This window comes from Echinococcus granulosus, assembly GCF_000524195.1.
Source record: "Echinococcus granulosus chromosome Unknown EG_S00009, whole genome shotgun sequence".
NCBI lineage: Eukaryota > Metazoa > Platyhelminthes > Cestoda > Cyclophyllidea > Taeniidae > Echinococcus > Echinococcus granulosus.
In genome coordinates, this window is record NW_020170389.1 from 1,481,504 (window position 1) to 1,504,657 (window position 23,154).

At 40.3% G+C, this 23,154-nt stretch overlaps 5 protein-coding genes across 5 annotated transcripts in view; 3 read left to right on the forward strand and 2 right to left on the reverse strand. All coding sequences in view use genetic code 11, as the record gives it.

Annotated features, from left to right (window-relative positions):
- EGR_02171 (S-phase kinase-associated protein) overlaps positions 1-2,112 on the reverse strand; it is a gene marked incomplete at both ends in the record, with an annotated part of 2,682 nt that extends 570 nt beyond the window's left edge. Inside the window, 3 exons of the mRNA XM_024491420.1 lie at positions 762-1,078; positions 1,902-2,008; positions 2,093-2,112. Coding sequence (XP_024354273.1) covers positions 762-1,078; positions 1,902-2,008; positions 2,093-2,112 — 444 coding nt within the window. The remainder of the gene's footprint in view (positions 1-761; positions 1,079-1,901; positions 2,009-2,092) is intronic.
- Positions 2,113-2,909: 797 nt separating this feature from the next.
- Positions 2,910-4,177, forward strand: EGR_02172 (Proteasome inhibitor PI31 subunit; the record flags this gene model as incomplete). The annotated part of the gene is made up of 3 exons (XM_024491421.1): positions 2,910-3,206; positions 3,312-3,596; positions 3,839-4,177. The coding sequence occupies 3 exons, from the start codon at positions 2,910-2,912 to the stop codon at positions 4,175-4,177; spliced, it is 921 nt and encodes a 306-aa protein (XP_024354274.1).
- A 157-nt stretch (positions 4,178-4,334) lies between these two features.
- On the reverse strand, positions 4,335-5,387 carry EGR_02173 (hypothetical protein; the record flags this gene model as incomplete). Its single annotated transcript, XM_024491422.1, has 1 exon — positions 4,335-5,387. The coding sequence occupies one exon, from the start codon at positions 5,385-5,387 to the stop codon at positions 4,335-4,337; it is 1,053 nt and encodes a 350-aa protein (XP_024354275.1).
- A 900-nt stretch (positions 5,388-6,287) lies between these two features.
- EGR_02174 (Cell differentiation protein RCD1) lies at positions 6,288-14,890 on the forward strand (the record flags this gene model as incomplete). Its single annotated transcript, XM_024491423.1, has 8 exons — positions 6,288-6,315; positions 6,349-6,445; positions 6,479-6,599; positions 6,920-7,114; positions 7,216-7,311; positions 9,398-9,588; positions 13,428-13,734; positions 14,792-14,890. 8 exons carry the CDS (start codon positions 6,288-6,290, stop codon positions 14,888-14,890), a joined length of 1,134 nt encoding a protein of 377 aa, XP_024354276.1.
- A 4,194-nt stretch (positions 14,891-19,084) lies between these two features.
- Positions 19,085-23,154, forward strand: part of EGR_02175 (Neuropeptide Y receptor) — a gene marked incomplete at both ends in the record, with an annotated part of 5,909 nt that continues 1,839 nt past the window's right edge. The window contains 2 exons of the mRNA XM_024491424.1: positions 19,085-19,630; positions 22,280-22,455. Of these exons, the coding sequence (XP_024354277.1) occupies positions 19,085-19,630; positions 22,280-22,455 (722 nt within the window). The remainder of the gene's footprint in view (positions 19,631-22,279; positions 22,456-23,154) is intronic.

Genomic DNA, 23,154 nt, shown 5'->3' on the forward strand with positions numbered 1-23,154 from the left:
CCAGGCCGCTCGGTGAAGGTACAATGGCAGATCCAAAATAACATTAAAACCGAGAGTGAAATAAACAACCAGCGTGTTACAGTTATTCATTGTCTCACAATCAATATCACCTTTCGTGTTTACATGGCTTCACTAGTAAGGTTGCCTCAAAATGTGACTATCGCTTCAGGGAGGGTGTAGCGGTGCACGACACTTGGGTGTGTATGCTCGATCAACCCTGTATCAGGGTGACATTGCCTAGTCCAGACAGCATAAAGTCTAAATGTTGTTTCAGTATTTGAGTTGTGCATCGATAGTATTGTCATTATGTACTGATTTATGTATTGTTGGAACAAAACGATGAGCCCTTGCTCCAATCAACCGAGAGGCCTGATACTATCGCACGTCAACTTTCGGTATCTCGGTGTACACTGAAAAACTTCACCCAAGTTTTTAGGCGGCTGCTTTTGGACTATCACGAAGACGTTAGCAATTTACATGAGCCAGCCCAGATAGTCAAAAACAGTACCATTCTGCGGAAAATTTGAAAGAGGCATTTTTGCCCCGAGCACCAACTTCCTTCAGGAAACGCCTATTCTCTCCTTGATTTCCAGGTAAATTTCAAACAAAGTTTGCGAAGACTCTCTTGAAATTAGACATAGTGTACAAAGCTTTTAGCTGTTTTAATACGAGAGAAAAGCGTTATATCAATCCATGAACTACTAACGAAAACAGTGACTTATTGCAGAGTCCCATTAATTACTCGAAGTATTTGGTTTTACCTGAGAGGGAACATCGAAGAGTCTACGAATTTCTGGATGTGTTCCACGCCTAGCCAAGTTGGCAATAACTTGGCAACACATTTCACAAAGATTCTTGATGACGAGGCAGCTAGCTGTCAAAAGAATGTCAAATACAGAAGATTCACTAATTCGGAAAAACTCCCGCTCCCAGCTAGCAACGTCACACGTCCGGTGTTCCTTGCTTTCATCGCGGTCTCTGTGATATGCACACCAATACAGCACTTTCCTGACCATATTTGAATTCATTGTTTGCAGGAGGATTGGTCCACCCTCACCTTCTATTTCAGGTTCCCCATCTAAAATTTTAGCCAAGGGAAAAGTGAACGCTTTAGCAAATGAGTCCACTATTTAAAAAGGAAACAATTGGGGTTCCTTTTTCAGTTAATTGGGTGGCTTATTATTCTAGTAAGTATGATGACACCTTAGATTGTACCTTTAAAAAGGTCATTGCTTGAAGCCCATCGCGAAGAAACAAACAGCCATGCGTAGGCATGACACTCAAAAATGTTGTCACAGTGCTTGCAAAATATTGCAAAAAAATCGGTAAAAAAGACGACAAAAAGCATGTACCCTTGGTGATAAGCCAAACCATTCAAAAATAACAAAATAAGAGGCAATGAAGAAACAAATGAGGAATGTACTATCCAGAATACCTCTTGGCATCCCGGTCACCGAACAATTTCGGGACCCACATTTAAGATAACGTTATTGGAAATCATCAACTTTACTGGCATCATAACATTAACAACAACTCAGTTCAAGAGAAATGTAGCTAGTAAGGATGACTTCAAATTGAAAACCCATTAAGAAATTTGTGCTAGTTCATGGCACATGCCTAGCATTAAACCCCCACATTGGAGGAAATCTGAAGCTACCCGGATGTACTAAACTTCAATTTCCAGTGTTCTTTGTTTATATTCATTTTTTCAAAGAGCACATCGAAAAAACCATAGGACCAGGAAACTTTGGCTATAGCATTCGCACTGACCTTATGAAACGAAATTTGTACCAACACCGGCAAGAAAATGGCTCATTCAACGAAAGATAAGACATAAAACAAAAGGGAAGAAAACACATGTCAAGGCGTGCACCATTCATGAAACGTGTAGGCAAACATACAATCTAGCATCTGGCTTATCACTTCAGGCTGTCGGGCAACCTTTATATCGACTTCAAAGACAACACTGCCAGAAGTTGCTAACCTGACGTACATCTCGTGGTGCCAACTTGCAATCTATAAGGCAGCAGAATGAGTAACCATTGGACAAAATTCCGATGAATTTGAGCTAGTTTTTGTGAACACAATTTACCTGAAACGAGTGAAAGTCATGGCGTTGAGATCCGTCGCCGAAAAGCACCGCTCATGGATTAAGAAATTCCTTTATTAACTACCTCTGGCTTTTCTGACGAGGTAGCGAATCCGACTACATAGCTTACAGCATTTATGTTATCGTTGGGCATTGATCCTGACGCCTTCTAATATCAACGAGTGCACTCTATCCATTTGGCTTGGCAATTGTGAATGCATACAAACTTAGAACTCTAAAAGGCACTTTTAAAAAGCTGTATTACTTGTACTTAGGTTATTCAATAATATGTAAACATATGGTTCACACAAATCAACATTTGAGATAGTAGCCCAACCTTCGGGGGGTTACGCCACTGTAAGGCTGTCGACGGAGGTTAATGTGCACACCCGGTGTTAGTCATTGAGGAGTGGTGACAGCGACGCTGTGCATCGTATGAATCATTCCAGTTGACTAGACTGTGAAAGTAACAACGCTACAACCGAAATGACACAACAAAGCCAACCAAAAGTACTCAAGGAAACGGAGAAAGACCACAATATGGCGGCGACAACTTTCTGCCGTCTCAGGTGAGATCATATCAGGTTTCAACCAATCAAACCTAAACAAAACTATTTCCATGTGACGAGTTTTAACACTAAACACTGGTTACACATAAAATTAAAAAATATTTCATTGCTATCGGATTAAACAAATTATACCTATTCATGATTGGTCATAAGTTTGAAGCCCCAGCATCACTAAACGAATGATTGGCTTATGCTAATTGGTCAATTCGGCGTAACCCGGCCATTACGAAATCTCGGGATAGCATCTTGCCATGTCATCTGCAGAGAAAAAGGTTCGGTTAAGTCTTGTTGAGTCTAGCATACTTGACTATGTAATCAACTTACATGGTGCTCAAGCCAACGGCCGAAGATCTGTCTTCATAGCACTTTTGAGCCATGCTTGCTTAATTGCAAGAGGAGCCAAATTATTAGGAACAAGTCATTTGCAGTCTGCTTCCATATTACCGAACGAGTGGGCTTCGAATGACCCTATTCGAATTAATTATCGGCTTCAGGATGTAATGGATGTAACTCTTGGGACTTCCGCCCGTAATTCTCCTGAGCAAGTGGTAAATAAGGTTCTATAGTTCCCTCTATGCAAATCCACCAAATGTCCGACACATTTACGTCCACAGTCTTGTTTAGATTAACTGTAGTGTTTTGACAATATTCAGCTTCAGCTTTCTGCAACTGAAACCGACGATCATGTCTTTGTGAATTTGACGAACACAACAACAGATAAGTTTGGTCATTTGGAGCTATCAGGACCCGCCCACGTCCGCCTTGAGGCCGCGTCGTCCGGTGGTGTCCTTCAGCCTGGTGAAATATTTTCACAGCTTGAGTTCACCCTCTCCGAGATGGACGAGAACCTATGGAAAGTGGTACTCCCAAAGCCAGCCAAGTCAAGTTCTCGAGGTGTACCCTTTGATCCGCTGCCACCTAATGTGCTTCACTCACCGGTACGTAGCTCTGTCTTAATGTTATTGGTTTGTAATTTACTCCGCATCAACAATATTTGTTCGCCTAATACATGCTATTTTACGTATTTCACCTGAAATCGCTATTTTAGCTGTGCATATGAATAGTCCCTTCAGAGACCTGTATGCTTCCTATCAGCTGACAACTTTTACCGCACTACTCTAGTATACACTTCTTCCTTCATGAATCTGAGCTATGTTCAGACTTGATAAATTTTATTAAGCCCAATCGTTCGGTGAGCGGGGTGGATCCAGTTCTACGAGGCTACGGCCGCAGCGACCTTGATCCTTTGGGAGTGGACGACTGGACACGACGACTGGGCGGTACAGGTGGAATGGTTATTGACCCTACACAAGCTCTGCGCCAACCTCGCAACCCCTTCGGACTCCCACGTCCTGACGGCTTCGCTGGTGTTGGTGGCATGGTGCCCCCTGGCTCGCGCTTCGATCCTATAGGTCCACCTATGATCCCCCCACGCAGCATTGGCCCTCGTGGCAGTCGCTTCAATAATCCCGATCCCGACTCCGCCCTCCCACCTGGTTGGGAAGATATGTATATGTGAGAGTGCCCCTTTTGACATCTCGTCCATCCCTTCCGTCTTTCGTTCTCTCCCCTCAGCTCTTTTTGGTTTAAAATGACCAAAAAATGTTTCTTTTAAAGAAGCAAGCAAATCATCGCTTCGTTTTTGAAATGGTCGAGTAGGGCGTCTTTTTGGGTTCTTACTTGAATATGGACAGATTTTTGTGTGCTGACTTATTGCTCTTCTTTGCTTGGTGCACGCACTGATTAAAGGCACTGATGATGTTATCAAGTGTCACGTTTTCTGGAAGGTGTTCTCGCATCGCTTGCAGTTCCTTGCTCTCCCCATCTTTGCCCCCAATTACCCACAATCGCGCGCCTGGAATATGGTAAAAGTAAATTGAATAGTGAAGTCCGGCTAGTACAATTGTCATGAGCTTGGTTATATCCTCGGCAGCGTCGAAGGCGTAGACTTCGACTACTCCTACTGGTGAGCGGTTGTCTTCAAAGTCGCAGAGGATGGTGTAATAGAAGTTGGCACGACAGATGGAGCGGAGACAGGCAATTAGGGCCGCGATGCCGTTGTACGCAAGCGAGGCCCAGCAGTCGCGCTGAGCCACGCGAAGGAGTCTGGCCGCATCAGTGGTAGTAGCTCGCACCTGGTTGGACAGGGTGGCAGTTTGGAGGAAGTCTATAGTGTTGTCCATTTTTCCCAGATCTCGGGCCATCGAGAAGATGAGGATGAGCGTCCCAATTGACTGCATCAGGCCGCAGACGAACATGACATCGTGCACAGCTAAGATTGTCAAGGTGAGTCTTGACCAGCCGGGGTCTGCGCTGCAGACAATACGGCCATCGATTACCCAGTGACCGCTGACTATGTATATGGGAAGGGAGAGAACGACTGAGCTGATAGTGAGTACATTCAGTGTGAGAATGTAACTAGACTTGGTAATGGGGGCGTAACACTTGCATCTGACCGTGATTGCCCTGTCATACATATTCATAAAGTTTGTGTTGGCCATGCAGGTTAGGATGAAACCGTAGAGGAAGCGATAGGCTTTGCAATCGGTAGCGCTCTTGTTCTCTATGAATTCTGACTTGTAACCCAGCCAGGCTAGCCCCTTACTATGGAACGTCATAAGGCAGCACACATAGATGCCGAAGGCAATGTTGTTAACGGATTGTTCAGCTTCATAGACAAACCGAAATGGGCGCTTTTCTCTAAACACAATTACATATATAAGTGACATTTCGCCTAGGAGGGCAAAGGTGACTGTCGGGACTAGGAGGAGAGCAGTTATTCCACCTGCAAAACTTAGCATGCCGCATTTATATCTCGCAGCGCTACTGAAGATTGTGTACTGAATGCAATCAGCATACATTTTTCTTTGAAATACATACTTGCCGAAATTGGTTGAGTTAAACATAATTTGAGTTTGTTGGGTTAAGCTCTTCAATTAGTACCAAACACAACCTTGGTCTCAAATCAATAATTCGACATCAAGACAGCACTGAATATTTAAAACGCAATTAAGCTTAAACCTTTCGCCGTATACAATCTCGGACTTTTCCTGCTCACTGCAACACCGACAAGATTAGCATTTCTGATCCCTAAAATACATCTAGATTGAATACGTGAATTGAAGGATATGCAATCCAGCTGACGGCTTCCCAGAAATCATGGCGGAACTTCCCTTGGTAGGCCTAAGGAATGCATTGGTCCATTTTAATCCGAATGTGATTTTCAAACCACCGAACGAAGCAATTTCTTTACAAGTAAGATAAACTTCACACTTAAGCAATATTCCAATCCTATGTAATAAGCTGCAGATTCTTTTATTTATAGGATGCAAACTACACAGGGAATTGAGCAATGATGATTAAGTGTTGTAAGTGTAGCATATTTTGAAGCACGACAAGTAACAAATGCTAGTGCTACTCCTGAACCTCTGGTTAAATTGCAAAGGTAACTGAAATTTGCTCCTTATTCATATAAGACTATTCTAACAAACGAGATGCAAGCCAATATATGGATATTATATGAGTTCCATAACTTTTGTATTAAACACTGGTAGAAATTATTCAGAGTTTAAATATATCAAATTCGACCCCTCGGTGTATAATGTTTATTTGATGTAGCTATGCAGCTGATGGCTGGTAATAGTTCTAAGGATTCAGGTTTGTTATTCAATAACATCCTTTATGCTCAAGGTGGACTTTCAAGTGGTAACCCTGAAGTGGAATTCTACACTTGGGTAAATAATTTAAGCAGTCTTGAAACCCGAGAGAAGGCCTTACTAGAACTGTGGTAAGTGTATTTCATACTGAATACTTTTTGCAGTAAAATGCGCGAATCTCTTCCAGATTTCGCTCCTTTGTTGTGGTACGCGTTTGGGACTGTGGCTGCACTTCTCCAGGAGATTACTGCTGTGTATCCTTACATCAGCCCTCCGAATCTAACTGTGTGTTACGCTTGAAGTCCGATTTATTTCACTTGTTCCTTACAAATTCCGGAGTATTTTCTCATGCTTACTATTTTTGAAAGCATTTTTCCTAACCTGGTGTCTAAGTCTATGGGATTCGACTCCTTGGAAGGGGTTTATTGCGTACATATTCAGACAAGTTCATAATTAGGACACCTTTTAACGGTTAAAACTATCTCGCTTTAGTTTTGAAAAGTTTACCCACAATGATGGTGTCGTGTACTTAATATTTGAAGCCTACGGGTTCTCTTTTATGACATTTTTAGCCATATCCAACTTATGCCAATCTTTATTACCAGGCTCATCAGTCAAACCGGGTGTGCAATGCGCTCGCCCTTCTACAATGTCTGGCTTCACATCCAGTCACGCGAACTGAATTCCTCAAAGCTCAAATACCTCTCTATCTCTATAACTTCCTTAGCACCAACAGTCGGAATCGACCATTCGAGTACCTGCGACTCACTAGTTTGGGTGTCATCGGAGCGCTGGCTAAGGTTTGTGCCTCAAATTAGACGATTTTTTGGCCTAATCAAAAGACTTACGCCTTTGCGAATCCTTTAATTGTAGTTGTGTGTAAATGGTATGTCTTTTTCAGACTGACGATCCGGATGTAATCAGTTTCCTTCTCAACACCGAGATAATTCCACTCTGCTTGCATATTATGGAGACAGGCAGCGAACTGAGTAAAACGGTAACCGTACAGTTTTATAATTTACCTCTACATTTGCATTTACGATGCTTATATCTGCTATATTTTGTAATATATGCTGTTAAAATCGTTTGGGGGTAAATGCTGTGATACTCACAAGCACTTATCCTTGTTGTCCCATTATCGTCCCCCTTTCTACTATAATTTGATGAGTAAGCGATTTTTTGGACTATGTGCCATCTTTTAAAATGATTTTTTCAGGTATTGGTAACGTGCTCTCTAGACTAGCCCTGTTTAGGGCGTTATTATTGCAGATATCCATAAATAGACATCCCTGGTAAAAGGGAATTAAAAAGTTAGAAGCACAAATGGCTGAAATGGAACGAAATGAGGCTGATGTCACGACCTTGTAGTTACTCATGTGGTATTCATTGTAATGAGATTTTTGAACTAGTCTTTGATTTCTGCATTGATTAGTTTGTTAAGCGCATACTTTTCCACATTAGCGTAATTTTCAGTTGACTAGGTGCATAGCTCATTATTTTCTGCACACTGGATGGGTTACTTTGAAGTTCCTTTCTCAACGCACGGTTCGCGTGTACTGTAAGTGATTTAATTGAAAGCGAACAAACTCAGATGGTTAAGCCGAACAGCTTTCTTAGTTCATTGTCGGTATCATGATATTTGAGTAATGTACGTCACATACTTTGCAAATCTTGAACTTATGCCTAGCTTCTTATTTATGAAATCGCCTTATGCTCTGTTCTTGTACTACTAATGGCATAATAGAACTTACCTAATTAACTGATCTGATCGTCCTCACTTCTCAATCATCTGATAGCTAGTTTTCCCATCTAATTTAGATTAACTAAGGCGCTAAGCTAGATTTTGCATCTGACTTCCGTTCCTTGATTCTCACAAGATGGATTCACTTCCATTTAGAACCCAGAACTGCAATTAGGGCGTTGTTGTTACTACCAGTAGTAGCGGTGTTTTCTTTTAGACAGTACACTTTACTAAACACAGTCTGATTCATCTAAAATTCTTTATTTAGCTATGAATTTTCTTGGTGATTTTACTTCATTGGAATATCAATTGCGATGTTCATAAGTGAAACTTTTCTATCTCAAGTGATTGCTTAAGTAGTGGTTTCCTTGTAATCAAAATTCCAATTTTACCCATTTTGCTTTGATTGATAATCAACTTGGAGGGGGAGTAAAAGTTAACTTATTTTTAGGCGTAGATGTAGGAACCAAAGTGCACCAAAATTCAAGACATTGCACATCCGCAACGGTATTTTCCCTTGAAGTGACGAATAAGAAGCGGACACCGCTAGCTTATCTGCAATAACTTATCGTTCATCAGTGACGGTTAAGGGTAGGTCATTGAACCATCTAGATGGGCTCTCTACGATCAGCTTTAATCTATATTGGGTTTAGGCACGTGAAGTGGTCAGTCGATTTTGTAATGCTGTTTGGGTGGAAAATCATGAAACTGTATGAGAGTGAATGATCTATCATAAATATTAGGCTGGTTGAGAATCCCAGTTTCGGCTCTGCTTGAAAAGCACAAAATCTCGGTTCTTCATTATTGTGCCGCTTCCGACGTTTCCACCGGATACTCAGAAGTTTATGAATATCTTCAATAGTTTTGCTCTAATTAGTTTCAATAAACTAGAATACTTTTATTCTATGGGTTTGTTTCCAGCTGAGCTTGCGTTATGGAAGTGTCGAATCAATACCTTTACGAAAATTATGGCCATAGGTCTGGTCGCATTGAATTCAGAATGGGTGTTCCTAATACATCCTTAGTTTAAGGATTTTTGGGAGTTGTGGATCTTTCAAATTTCTGTCTCATTACCAAAATGCTAAATGGACTTGTCAATTTACGTCCTTTATCGTAGTGAGTGGTGGTAAAAGGTCGCATCAAAGTGAGTTGAGTCAGCACCGTAGGTAAAGGTGTATGTTTTGATACCCCATAGTAGCTTGTTACTTTTAAGTATCAATTTGGGTGATTTACTCACTACCTTTATCATCAACTGATTTATAATAATGACTAACGTTTGTTGGAACGTCGACCAGGTACGCATGAGGCGGACATCTGAATGTTATCCATGTATTATCCTTAGGTGGCTACTTTCATAATGCAGAAACTTCTGCAAGACAACAACGGACTGGAGTATATTTGCCATACCTATGAGCGATTCGCCCACGTTGCCACTGTACTCTCGTCCATGGTTGAACAATTGGCGAAGGAACAGTCTACTCGGCTATTAAAGCACGTCATCCGATGCTACCAACGCCTATGCGATAACAGTCGGTATGTAAGGCACCGCTCTGCCTGTCATATCCTTGAGGTATTTTCGTTATTGGCTCACGATGAATGCCTCTGGCAAAAGTGAATTGAGTTTTGCTTCACTGGATGGAGAGGTAGGTGAGATTGATCTTGTTTCTCTCCCTCAACCCATGCCATCCATTTACCATTTAATACATAATTTCAATTGCCTGAGTTCATTGCAAAACGTGTTTTTATGAACACAGCATGAATTATGTGGAAGTTGGTTCCATGGAATTCGAAGATGCGTGTCTTGCACGGGTCACCCTTGTGATGTTATTGTTGAGATGGGGTATACCAATAACTGTGATTATGTGTAAGTCTTGTGATCTGATGGGATACGCCTCATTATTCCTCTTTACTGAAGGTACCGTACTATCATAAAAGTTATATTCATCGCTTTTGGACACTAGCTTGTCTACAGCGCATGTAATCCACATCGAATAGAAGAGTACTATTAATATGGGAAGAAAATTAAATTTTATTAACATAAAGCATTTGTTTTTAGTGTGGACGAACTGGATTCGTAATCATTCAAAATTTTGCATTTCTATGACTAATTTTGTGCCACACTGTTGTTAACTCGGCTTGGATCATCTTTAAAAATTATTATTATTCCATTGAAGTCCCACAAAATATGGTTTTTTATGCAGGGCAATTCTCTCTCACGAACTGAATGTTTGTTTCATCGTTGGCATTTTTTCTGATATGATTTTTATCTTCACTGTTGGAAGGTTGATGGTCTTTTACCACTTACATTTGTGTTCCGTCATTAATCTTCACCCAAATACGTCAACGGCAGCAACACCAATTATGGTACCCTGATAATTTGTCGTAATTAACTCCTAATCACATTGCTTGTGTCTGGAGTATCGAGCAGGTAGAGGTAGGCAGGACACGGGATAAAAAACTGAATAGATGTAAGAAATACTTTCGCCGCCGAATAGATTTGCTCTTATTGAAAATTTTGGTGTTGCTCGTTGGCTTTGCTCCTGTTCTAATCCCAAAAGGGTAGTTCGTGAAATAGCTTAAATAAGATCGAAGGGGGAAGTTTATTTTGCTCAACCAAGTATTTTAGGGTTGTCTTTTTTTATCCCATCTGACAAGTCGGCAAAGATTTAGTCGTTTTAAATGTTTAGATCTCCATTTAGTCTGTGTTCTTTACATCGTTTCTGACACAGTAGTGGAACTGACGAAGTAGATCTTCCTACATAGCATTTCCTCGTAAATGCAACGATGCCTATCTGCTCATTGTGAAAATGTTCCAATTAAGCCAGTGAGTAATTGTTTTGGTGCCAGCAATATAGGACTTACAATTTTAAGCCCATAACACAACTGAAAAGTATGTTTCTTATGACATCTAAGGCATTAGCAGAAGGGTACTCTGCAGCTCCTGTTGCTTCAACTCGATAATATGGCCAGGTTCCTGTTTGTCCTTTAACTTGATAGTTAATGCTTTGTAAGTACCGTCTGTGTTCCTGTTTATCGTCCTTATCATTTTTCCATAGAATTTTGAGGAAATGTATCCCCTCTCCCCCTCTATCCTTGGTGGTTTGTTTGAACCTAGAGTCCAAGGTTCGTTGAAAAGGGATTCGTGCTTTTACCAACGGCTGTTTTTTTGCACGATGGTAGGTACTTATTCCAATCTTCCCACTGCTTTCTCTGGTTTTGCGTAAAGTACTCTCTCGATTACTCCATTCTAAACGCAGATTTTCCGTTTGACAATAACAAAAAATGAACTTTTCATGCACATGGCGACACCTTTTCTAGTACCCTTTCTGTGGTTATTTACCGAATCGCTTCGTCACCTTAGAAAATCGTGTTACGAGCTTACCATGAGCAGACTCCTTTAGGTAAATGATACACGTGTTTAATTATTTCACGAATTGTCCACAAGGCTGCGATGTATGCTTTATGGCCTCCTTCGACCCGTCATTTAAGTCTGAGGATCGAGCAACTTATCTGTTGCCTAGCGGAGGGAGTGCTTACTCCTCTACATAGCACCAATGTGAATTGTAGTGAGGGCGAAATAAGTTTATCGGGAAGGAAAGTGGTGAAGATATCCCGAAACTGTCATTGGGTAGATGACGAGGGTTTCAAACATCTAACGCTGACTAGATTTTCGCTTAGATCTTGAGTACTCTCGCATGAGGCGGTTAGGGATGGTATCACTTTAGTAGGGCAAGTTTTAAAGCCTAGTTAAGTAATCATGAGGGTCTTTCCATAGATCGCAAAAAATAACGAAACTTTGGTATCATGCTCATTAAATGAGCTTCAAATTTATTTGAAACTGTTTCTTCGCTTCGAGGCACATTCAGAATTTTATTTGCAGGAATATGAATTTGATGCTAAACTGTCGATGGTCCGAGATACGTTCTAATAAATCATTTCCTTGTTCACTAACTTTACCGACCGCCGTAATTTACAACCCTCTTCTCTTTGTCACATCGACCACAGCTCTCTTAGCTTAGCGTGATGAACGTTATTTCTCACGCTGAGTGTATAATATCAAATATGAAACCCTGTCAGTGGCAATCTTCTTATTCCCCCTATAATGATTCATTTAGTGTTTTGTACCAATATTTTTCTCGGTGTTTTGGGGTTACTTGCTAGTATTAATGTTGTTGTGAAATCCACGTCTTCAGAATATGTAAAATTCGTACAAGTAGTCTCTACTTCTGACCCTCCTTGCTGCCTATGAGAAGTGCCATAATCCTTCTCAAAGACTGTAGCCTTCATGACTTGATAAATTACTGATGAGGTCATTACAAATGCTCTTTTACTCTGCTGTGTTAATCTTCCATTCGTTTCATTGTAGGCAAGTTTTACTTCTAGCTCTTTAAAAAGTTTTTTCCATTCGCTGTTGAAGGCTTTACTCCTCAAGTGAGATGTCTTGATGAATTTGGAGAGATCTTTTTTGTTCACTATCCAACCGCCCTGCCGATCTGACATTGTTGATGATTTGATGTTGTACTTGTAATTTTTTTTCCTGTTTTTGCTAACCTCCATGATCTTGACTAGTTTTTTCCTGTCTTATCTCGGCACGAATTCTCGAGGTGTTTTTGGCAAGATTTCTATGGTGAAGGAAATTGGGTAGTTATATTTTCTTGACGATGTTTTTAGTACTCCTCTCTATCTTCAACTATGCTTTCGGTAGAGTTGTGATGAAGGTAGGTAGCCTTTTTTGCGTAATTAACATTATTTTACATTGTGTGAAATCGCCCCACTTTTTCTTATTTTATACAAATAAAAATTTTGCAAAGGAAACTGGAATGTTAATTATCTCATTCGCTCACTAGTTAATTTGAGGTAATGCACACAGTGAAGTTTTTATTTCTTCTGTTTTTCTAGAGCTCACTCAGTAGATAAATGGGCATGTGGTTAATATTTGCTAGTAGCTTCATGCTATTTGCTGCTCCTGGATGGTTTTGAAACGCCTGAAATGTGGCAGGAAATAGACTATGATTAAGGTGCTAGCAAGTGTCTTATGTTTTTTGACGATTTTTACCATTTTACAAGGTACTGTCGCTGTTTCCAGTAGCTATTTTCTTGGATACTCACTACTGTTTATTCTGAGTTGTATACTTGGCATTATTTTCTAACTTCATTCTCCTGAAGAATAAATATATTTTTATGATTATATGGTATGTAGAATGTATATCAAATGATTTGAATAAGGGAAATGCAATACCCGTATTCTTCCTTGTGGTTCGACTAATGGTTGCTTGTGCGGTTCAGGATTTTACAGTTTAAAATTTGATCGCAAGCTCTGGAGGTCACAGTACTGGTAGTGCTGTTACTACTCACTATCAATTGGATTTCAGAGCGCGTGACGCTTTGCGCAACTGCTTGCCGGAGGCTCTGCGCAACAACACTTTTGCAGCGCAGCTAGTAGATGAGCCGGCGACCCAGCGCTGTCTTGCCCTTCTTGTTGAACAGCTCGCCAGGCCTTCAGTAACTGCGGCAGCTGCAGCCTCTGGCGCTCCTGGAGAGGGCATAGGCAACGCCGGTGTCACGGATGTTGGCGCCGGTGGTGCTGGTGGGACCATCGAGGGTACTGGCCCAAGCGTTGGTGTTAATGCCTCTGCTCCTCCCTCTTCCAACCCTCCTCCTGTGAAGTCACCGCTAGAGGTACAGGAAAGTGTGTCCAAGCCAGACAGCAAATAATTTTGTTTTCACTCTTTTTGCACGTATTCTTTAATGCTTGAAAATCACAGAAAAGCTCGTTATCTATTCCCTTCTCACTCTGAGCTGTTTCACTACGGAGGGTAAAGGAACATCTAATGTCAAACTGATAATTTTGATTTTTTTTTGCAGCTTTTGTTCTGCACATTTTTCGGCCATTACTGACATTTTCGTGTTGAAAATTGCACTTTAGCTATTATTGTACTTTACTGGTGGCTATCGTTTTGGCTATTTTATCTGTTCAAAATTTCCTTTTTCTTGTTGGTGTTGGACACATCTAAAGTGTGCACATGCGCTTTGACCGTTTGACTTCTTCAGTGCGGGGTGCAGCCAAAATTTCGTTGGATTTACTCATCTTTACGTAAGTAAACAAATGTCGGCAAAAGTTACTTCCCTTGTTTTACGTATTTGTCCTTTTCCATCTACGTGGTGATGAATGCGGCGGCTCCTTTCTTCTGCTAGGGGTACGTGATCGCTAGCTAATTCCTCCTGGCATACGGGCATTGTTCTCGGCATGTGGGCGCTCCGAGCGATTTTTATTCTTATGGTTGAAATCACAAGTTGACTCTAAAGTAGCCAGTGCGTATCTCACCAGTGCTAAAATAGAAAGCAGTTCGAGAAGCTTGTCGCGCCCTTGACGGCATATATAAAACCCGTTAGACCCACAAATGAAAGTGTTAGCTAGTATGAAATCAGAAAAGTTCTAAAGAGTGGGTGTTGTTGTGTGGACCAGAATGTAGTCTACTTACTTAGGATATTAACTGTGTTTTCTTTGCCTACGCTGGCCTCAAAAATCGTTGAAAACAGGACATGAAATTCTGTTGGAGTTTTTTATCAGTTTGTAAGAAGTATGAAAGTTTTGAAATGATCTTCTACTAAGCACTTTCAATTTCCATCCTACGCTGTATTATTTTACATGGCTTAATATTCTAGAAATCGTAGTGGAAGTCAAAGCATGTTGCCGTTTCATACCCAGTTTTGAATGTATCCACTTTTACCACAGATCACTTTTGTCCACTTTGATTCCAGCTCGGCTCTGCCACGTGACGCATTTCGGTGGTTGAAGTTCCCCGGCTGCGTGAAAGACATCTCAAGCGATTGACACAGCACTCTTCAGACAACTCCATGTACTTTTTGATCTGTTTTTACGAGCGAACTCGTGTTCGCATTCCCAATTTATGGGTCTGCAATTATTTAAACACGACCACGAACTGTCAAGTGTGCTTTGCGTAATACAGTCACAATTGTGAACCTTGGAAGTCAACATTTAGAAATTTGAGGTTTTTTAAACTCAAGTGGCTAGTGGCGGTTAATTTGATTGAGAGAGTTGCTATTTTTCAAATCAGTCCAAGTGAATGAGGTACTTCATTGATGACAAGGTGGAGCTATAGGTTGACGTTTATCTGCTAGTAGTGCCCTATTAGGATTCAGATGCGATGATTAATTCCACATTCTTTGAGCAACAAGAGCATTTCGACACAAAGAAACCGATAAGACGACAATTAATAGGATGGGTAGCGTTGTTTCTTTTTGCATGGTATTTTGTAGAGTAGGGAGCTTACTCAGATAAAATATTGGTGTCTACTTGTGGTGTATTTGTTCTACAGAAGATTGGGGAAATGGCTAATGAATGTGTTTCCTGCAATTCACGAAACAACTGGACCATGGTTTCTAAAGTACGCCGCCATGGTTAGGCTCAACATGGATTCCTCCATCACACTGCTTCTTTTGTTTTCCACAAAAATACAATCTACGATCTATGCATGCAAAAATTAGCAATGTCTATCGTTCATCAAGGCTCCCTTTGATCCTGCGCTGAATGGTCCTCCAGGCAAAGTGGTGGGTGTTTTGACCTGTGGGGCCTTGTAGAATGGGAGGCAGAGGGAGGGGGAGGTAGTGGCTAAAAGAGAGACGACTTTGGCGGTATTCAGGACAGTCATCAAAGATGCTGCATGGGTGGTAGATGTATCGCACATAAGCATATGGATGCGGCAACGCTCAGCAATTCCGCCTTTTTACAACAAAAAGAATGGCAACTTCAAACCGGCTTCAAGAATCCAAAGTAGGCAGTTAAGCGGATTTCAACAATGCTGAATTCTCTCGGGTTGGGGGATTTGCTTGGGCAATCGAGACCTCTAAGCAGGATGCAGATGGGTTGTTCTCAAGGTCACAACCGACGGAGGCTGTTATCTAGATAATCGGAGTAGACTAACTCGGCAGGAGTTAATTAGCAGCATTAAGCTTCCAAGGCTGATATAGCCTGGGCGCAGTACGCAATGTAGCAGGTGGACGCGCTAGTTTCAAGTCCTGCGCTGAAAGTATGCGACCCGTATAGAATGTCATCTATTTTACTGATGGAGTGGTTTTGTTTAAGATGTTGAAAATCCATGAATGGAGTTATTTTTGTCGTAACGTAATTGTGCCAGATGAGTGGAACTGAATTGGCTGATGAGTGGTGGTGCCCATCGAATTGTGGCATCACTTGGGATTAGTTGTGTACCTTAAACGTATTGGAACGAGCATTACCTTTGATTAAGGCACTGATGGCTCATTTTGATAAGGAAATTTAGCTCAAAAAGTATCTCAGATATGGCAACCTTGGCCTTAGTATTTCATGCGATCGTAATCTACACACGTGAAGATTCATGAAAGTATTTGATTTTATTTGGTAGGATGAATAACAAGCTCTAGAAGGATGGTCGTAGAGTTTAGCAAAATTCGAAATTGTTTTGCGCAGATCGTTGCAGTAAAACGGATGACCACTTTTAAACGGTAGACAGGCAGGGAGGCGACCGACCCCCTGGCGCCTAAAGTCAGACAGCAGTAGATGTTTTTCGCAATTTGCATTTGTCTGGCTCGCGAGTCCACATAGCGACTTCCATTTCGGGACATGCAGGGATAAAGTGGAAAAGTAGGCAATAGGACAGTTTGGATTGCATCAAAAATCCATCATTTCCTAGTTTTTATTCAAAAAATATCTAGCTAAGGCCAGATGGTTTGGTCTTGGAAGAAATACTTTGACTTAAGTACTTACGTGATGGAGTCGATTAGCAAGTTCTTTTAATAGTACAAACTTTTAAACTTTGCCAGGAACTCGAGCTAAACTAGGATAAAATTCATCTCTTATCCGAGAATTTTAGAGGAGTTGAACAAAATCAACAACAAATTGTGTCAATGAAGGTTGTGCTAAAGCTTATCTTTCGCTTTCGGAAGCCTAAAATCGCATAAAATGCTAAAGGAAATCTGCCCACAACCAAATACTTTAAACAAGGCTCCTTTTTACTTGGAAGGTTGAAAAGAGTTAGGTTGGAAGAAAACGGGATGTTGGTAATGTTTGAGAAACAGGGAACATAAACAACGTCACTATCTACTAAGTAAAAATTCCTTCCGTCGTTTGAAATTGCCCACATCAAATTAGCCATTAAGATGAAATAATGCTTTCGATAATGTCTTCACGACTTCTATTTTTCTTCAGTCGAAGCATTGGCAATTTGCGTTAAACTAAAAAAGCAAACAGATTTTACCATTTCCTTTGTTCAAACCATTGTGTATTGGTATAGCTTCCCGAGACTTCTCTGAAGGTGAGAGAAGACATAATGTAATAAATTAATCGTTTAACTCTTGGTTTTGGTAAAGGGTCCGCTGAGTCTCCCCCATTGTACCTTTGCCAGGTAAACTGGCCTTCTGGAAACGTCAGAAGTCCCAAGCCCTACTGTACGTCGAATACATGTATTCCGCTCTGCTGGTATGTCTTCTTTTGTCTTCAGGGAAGTCTCGGGGCGCTACAATAATACTCCAGCAGAATATGGATTGTTGACATACAGTACGGTCTGGAACTATTGGCATGGCCTTTAGGCCAGCCCACCGGACGAACGTACAATGGTGGAGCTCCTCAGTGATCCATTACGAAAACTGAGAGTTGAACTGCCAATTAAAGGATTATAAGTCTAGTAATTACCAAAATATATCTATTGGACGAAGGCTGACTAAATCTACCATTGAGTTACAAAAACCTGCATTGTCGAAACTAATCGCGGAATACTTTATCACGATTATCTAATATTCTTTATAAGCAATTCCTCCAACAAACGCATGCTCAGAACCGCTAGATACTTGTAATATTCCGACTGTTTGTTAAACTCTCGGTTTTAGTCACAGGATAATTAAAGGCTCTGTCATTGTACCTCCACCGGGTGGCATGGCCTCTGGGCCATACCGGTAGCCCCAAGTCGTACTATGCGTTGGCAATACATGTTCCATCCGAGTATTATGCTTTCTTTCGTCTTCAGGAAAGTCGTAGAACGTTACGAACACGCATTTTATCATTAAATGTCATGATATTGCTGAACGAGTAAACAAAGATCTTGAGAGGGTAGTCTTGAAAGTGCGACAAACCGTAATTTCCGTGGCGTTTCGTTTCATGTATGAGAGAACGAGAGCATCTATCAAGGACTCTTTTATCTACTAAATTTGAGTCTCAGTAACTAAGCAGTTGTTTGTATCTCTGACTCAATGCAAATTGACTAATCTTTGCACTATTTTATGCATTTAATTAAGTTCTTTGCAAAATAAAATTCCGATATAATAAGGCTTTTAAAATCCAAAATCGCTTTGCTTGATTTGCGCTCGCCGGATCGTAGAGTGCTGCAATTTTTCTGGGAAAAACTAGAGTGGGAAGCACGTTGCCCCTTATTTCCACATATCCTACACCGTGTGGTATGGAAATTCACTCAAAATTAATTTAACTTTATAATAACACCTCAGAAACGAACTTTTATCTAAATATCGAACAAGGGATAATCTGGGATTATAATTAAGATTTTAGGAAACTGTACCGGATTAGGTGCTGAATATATAATTTCAACCAAACATTTTTTGCCTTTCTGCTGAGTAAAGACCAAACCGAAAATCAACCGTTACTGCTAATTCAAGCATTTAAAATCTCCAATGCCCAAAATTATTGTACAAATTTACAAATATGCAAGCAATACTTCTAATTGATCTAATAAAAGGTGAATTATCCCACTTTCCACAGATGTGCTGGTTATTTTAGCTCAGGTTTGGTTTCCAAAGTGCAGCAATTCCCGTGCATTAAACGGAATGTGTCCGTAAGCCCATAATGATCCGTCCTGTTAGTGTGCTAAACAGACTGCATCAGCCTCATTTCTGATTAGTCGGAGGCTTTTAAAACTATTTCCTTACCCCCGTCCAATCATCATGCAACGTTGCAATAGTCTGAGCATTCCCAACCGCGCTGGTAAGGAGCGCACTTCACCAACAGCACGTCTCCCACAGAATGCCGAATATCGGAGCTCCTCCAGGCGAGGTGTCTACCTTTGAATGGGGTCCTCTAATTCATACAGTAGTTTTCATCATTTACGGCGTCATTATGATACTCAGTCTGTTGGGTAACACCATTGTCATCCTCGTCATTCTTCGCTGCAAGTCGATGCAATCAATAACGAACCTCTTCATCACCAACCTTGCTGTCTCCGACCTACTCATGAGTCTGGTTGCGGCGCCATTCACACCCATTGCTGTGTTCTCTGACACATGGGTGCTACCTCAGCTTCTCTGCAAGCTCCTCAGCTTCACCATGGGTGTTTCTGTGTATGTCTCTACACTAACGTCTACAGCCATTGCGGTGGATCGATATCTGGTCATTGTGCATCCCTTCTTCTCAAAAATGCGCAAATGGATGTGCGGAACCATAATAGCTACGATCTGGGCGATCGCCACGCTCATCTGCCTACCGCTCGCCATCCATCAAACCACTACCGTCGATCCCATCCTAAATGTAACAATTTGTACGGAATTCTGGCCTCCTGGGGAGTCTAGACGGGTAAAGCTTTTAATAGTCAACTCAGAACACCTTTTTTGAAATCTCCACTTTTATCGAATTTTAAAATTTCGGTCAAGCTACAGAGAGGGCCATTTGAATGGGGCTTCAGCATCTGCATCAAAATTCCCACTTCATTAAAAAAAACTGTTGATATATAGTCAGGCCTAAATTCCTTGTTAGAGGGCCCATTATTTCGGCTTGGTATTCGGTAGCGATTAAGTACGCTATCAATTGTTAATCAGTTTGTGTTCCTTAACAATTGTTTTACTATAATGTTAAGGAGCCACGATTCCTTCCACCAGCCTTATAATTTAGCGCAATTTGCCACAAATGCGGTTTAATGTTTGTGGCACTAACATCAGGTTTAGTGATTAGTTTATTTGCGTAAATACGCATCACATCATTTTTCTACCTTGACGATTTATCAAGAACCTATTTTCACTACTCATTAACTTATATAGGCTCACAAAGGAGGTATTAAATACAAATAGTATCAATGGAAGGACATATAGTGATTCCAAAGTAATGCCATCATGCACTTTCCCAGAGATAAGCATCTCCTGATAATTCTTAAAACGTGGCTAAGGTCTAAAAGAATACCACTGACCTACATTTTAGGAGTAAATAGGAGGTTTTGAGTGGTACAAATTGTTTTAACCATGTTTACAAGTACCAGTATCCTTCTTAAAGGTTTGTTATCTTAATTAAATTGGCAACGCCCTCATATACGGCTTGCGGGTGACATTTGTAATTTGAATAAGCCATGCGTGAATTGACAAATCTAATAGATGCTCACTGAGTGCATAAACATTAGTTAGAAACCTTTTAATTGTACCGATCGTCAATTCTCATTGATGAATAATTGCAGAGAGCAAGGTTGAGATGTTGGCTCATTCAAGATTGCAAAAAAATAAGGCTGAAAGTGTTGGGAAAACAACGAAAGCTAAAAAGCAAGTGGGAGTAAAAAAATCGCACTGATTTCCTAATATGAGTGGCAGAGTCCAATGAAAATCAAAACTAAATTTGAAATGCATGTTTTCAAGAGATTTTGCAGTTCACGACTCATAGTGAAGTGTAGCGAATGAACCCAAAATTCTATTGAAAATCCTTACTAAGACCAAGAAAAAGTGTCAATCTAAAACAATGAGATCGTAAGTTCACAAGTTAAGATAGCGAAAACTGAAACTGTCTATTTAAATGGTTTTATTTTTTCAATTTAATGCCTTATTTACCAAAAGAGGTTATTTTACAAGGCGGTAGACTGCTGCTTTATACATCCTAGCTGCTAAATTTTATTGGTGTACATAAAAATGGGTGTCATTCTGGCGCATCGTACCTCTAATAGACGCAATTTAAAATGCAGTCTTGAGCCTGATTCATAACTTACACTTTAGTGCCAATAACTGGTTATTATACTTATAAATCCGTGATCAGCTAAATGAACTTTAAGTAGAAATTTGAGCAGTCTTTTATAAGTCATCACATCTTCTGATTGCAGGTAAGTACTAGTCTTAGGCTTCAATACAGTCTCTTGAACTAAAGCAAAACTATTTAAAGGTTAAAATATACTTATATTCTTACAATAAGAAACATGTGGCGAGATTTACATAGCCGTGAGTAAATTTATTACCAACTTGATCTTTAGCTATGCCTTGGCGGAATGTGTGCACATGTTATAACTATAACGTTGCTTTTATTGAAGCATGAACACGCTAGCACTTGAGTGTATTGCATATTTTATATCCTGCTAAACAGGCCCCCAACACCGACAGATAGTAATCTTACTTTAATTCGGCCCTATGCTTAGTAATTGGGATGCTTTAAGGTTTGAGTATGCGCAGCCATGATCACACATGACCAGTGTATTTCAATATTTTTAGGAATGGCATCCATCACCAAACGTGGAAAATATACACGCCCAGCATATTTGAACTTTATTGAAACGTACCCGGGACACCGTAAATATGCGGAACGCGTTGACACAAGTGGGTTAATTAAGGGTAGCAGAGAAAGTTTCCCTTTGACAAATAAATAACAGAAATTGCAATGAAACAGATTTTTAAATCAACCCCGAGGCAAGCGGATAAAGATCGCTAATATTTAAGCTTATTTTGGCGTTACAAAATTTAGTAACAGGGTTTTGCTATCTTTTAATAAGATTTATGTTTGTAATGTTGTTAAGTTGATGGACACTCGGCAGATAAGCAGGACATAGTAAATCACCTAAAGACTCTTGTCTTACTTTGTGGTATGTACTTCAGTAGCACCATTCATCCTCAAGGTGACTATCATTGAAGTTTTGTTGAGGGAAGTAAAATGTCATTAGCAAGCTGAAGCCTGCAACAGCTTTATTACAGCAGCTGCCTTTCCTTCAGTAGACATGACTTTGTGGGAGTGGGATGCCACAATGTTATTTCTTGGGATTTGTTGAAAAGGTGACTAGAAATTTAGCATAAAAAACAAGACGACGTCGCCTAATTTTAAAAAACTTGTTCTTAACTGAAAAAATAAGTTTTAACAGGCGCCAGAGCTACTTTTGTGGAAGAAAATAACTCAATTTTGCCTAAGTCTATTCAATTTTAATTTTTTTCGTCCGTCAAACCACCTGCAATCGAGCAACGTGGATGCTGGTTTTGCTTTCTATCACAGATATTTTCAATCCTCAGTTTTGTATTTCAATTTGTGGCGCCCTCTGTGGTGATATCCTTTTGCTACTTCTACGTAAGTCGACTTTTGAGGAATCGCCGCCAACAAAAGCTGGGGTCTCGATTGCGCAGCACTCAAAAACAGGACCTTGAAGCACGAAGGCACAATAAAACTAACAGGTGCCTACACTCTTCACTAATGCATCATAATATGCCTTTAATGCTTTCATAAGGCATTTGTTAATGTAACGCCTACATTCACTGGTTTGTCATAATTCGAGCATAAAAATTTATAATTCCATTTTTACGATCCACAAATTAGGGACTCTGCATGCCCTTGCATTACTGTCAAGTAAAAACACTCAACTGATAATTACTGCAAATTCAAATTCGTCTTTTATTAGTGAGTTCAATTTCTTGTTTACAAGCATTGTTTTGAAATACAATCTAATCAAGTGATGCCAATATCTAAAGCAGTTACCACATTCAAAGCATCTGTGATGTTCGGCTGTGCGGATAAAAAGTATTAAATCCGGTAAAAAAAACACAAGAAAATGATAAAGAGGCCTTTCACTGTTTGACATTTATTAGTATATCCTTCACATTCCTGAATTTAATCAAGTTAGAAACATTTTCAATTTTGTATACATCACCGCCATTGGCAAAGTTTTGTCTACGAAGTGACAATCATGAAGTATTGGAAAATAATACCAACAAATTTGGCATTAGTTACTTCCATACTTTACACTAAGGCCCTTGTCGTGTTAAAATTTTGTATCCGTCTTCTTCACCGATTGGTAGTGTAATAGTTCTTAAAATTCTTTTAACACTTTAACATACTGATCTATCTTACAAAGCGTGAATCTAAAAGACATGCGA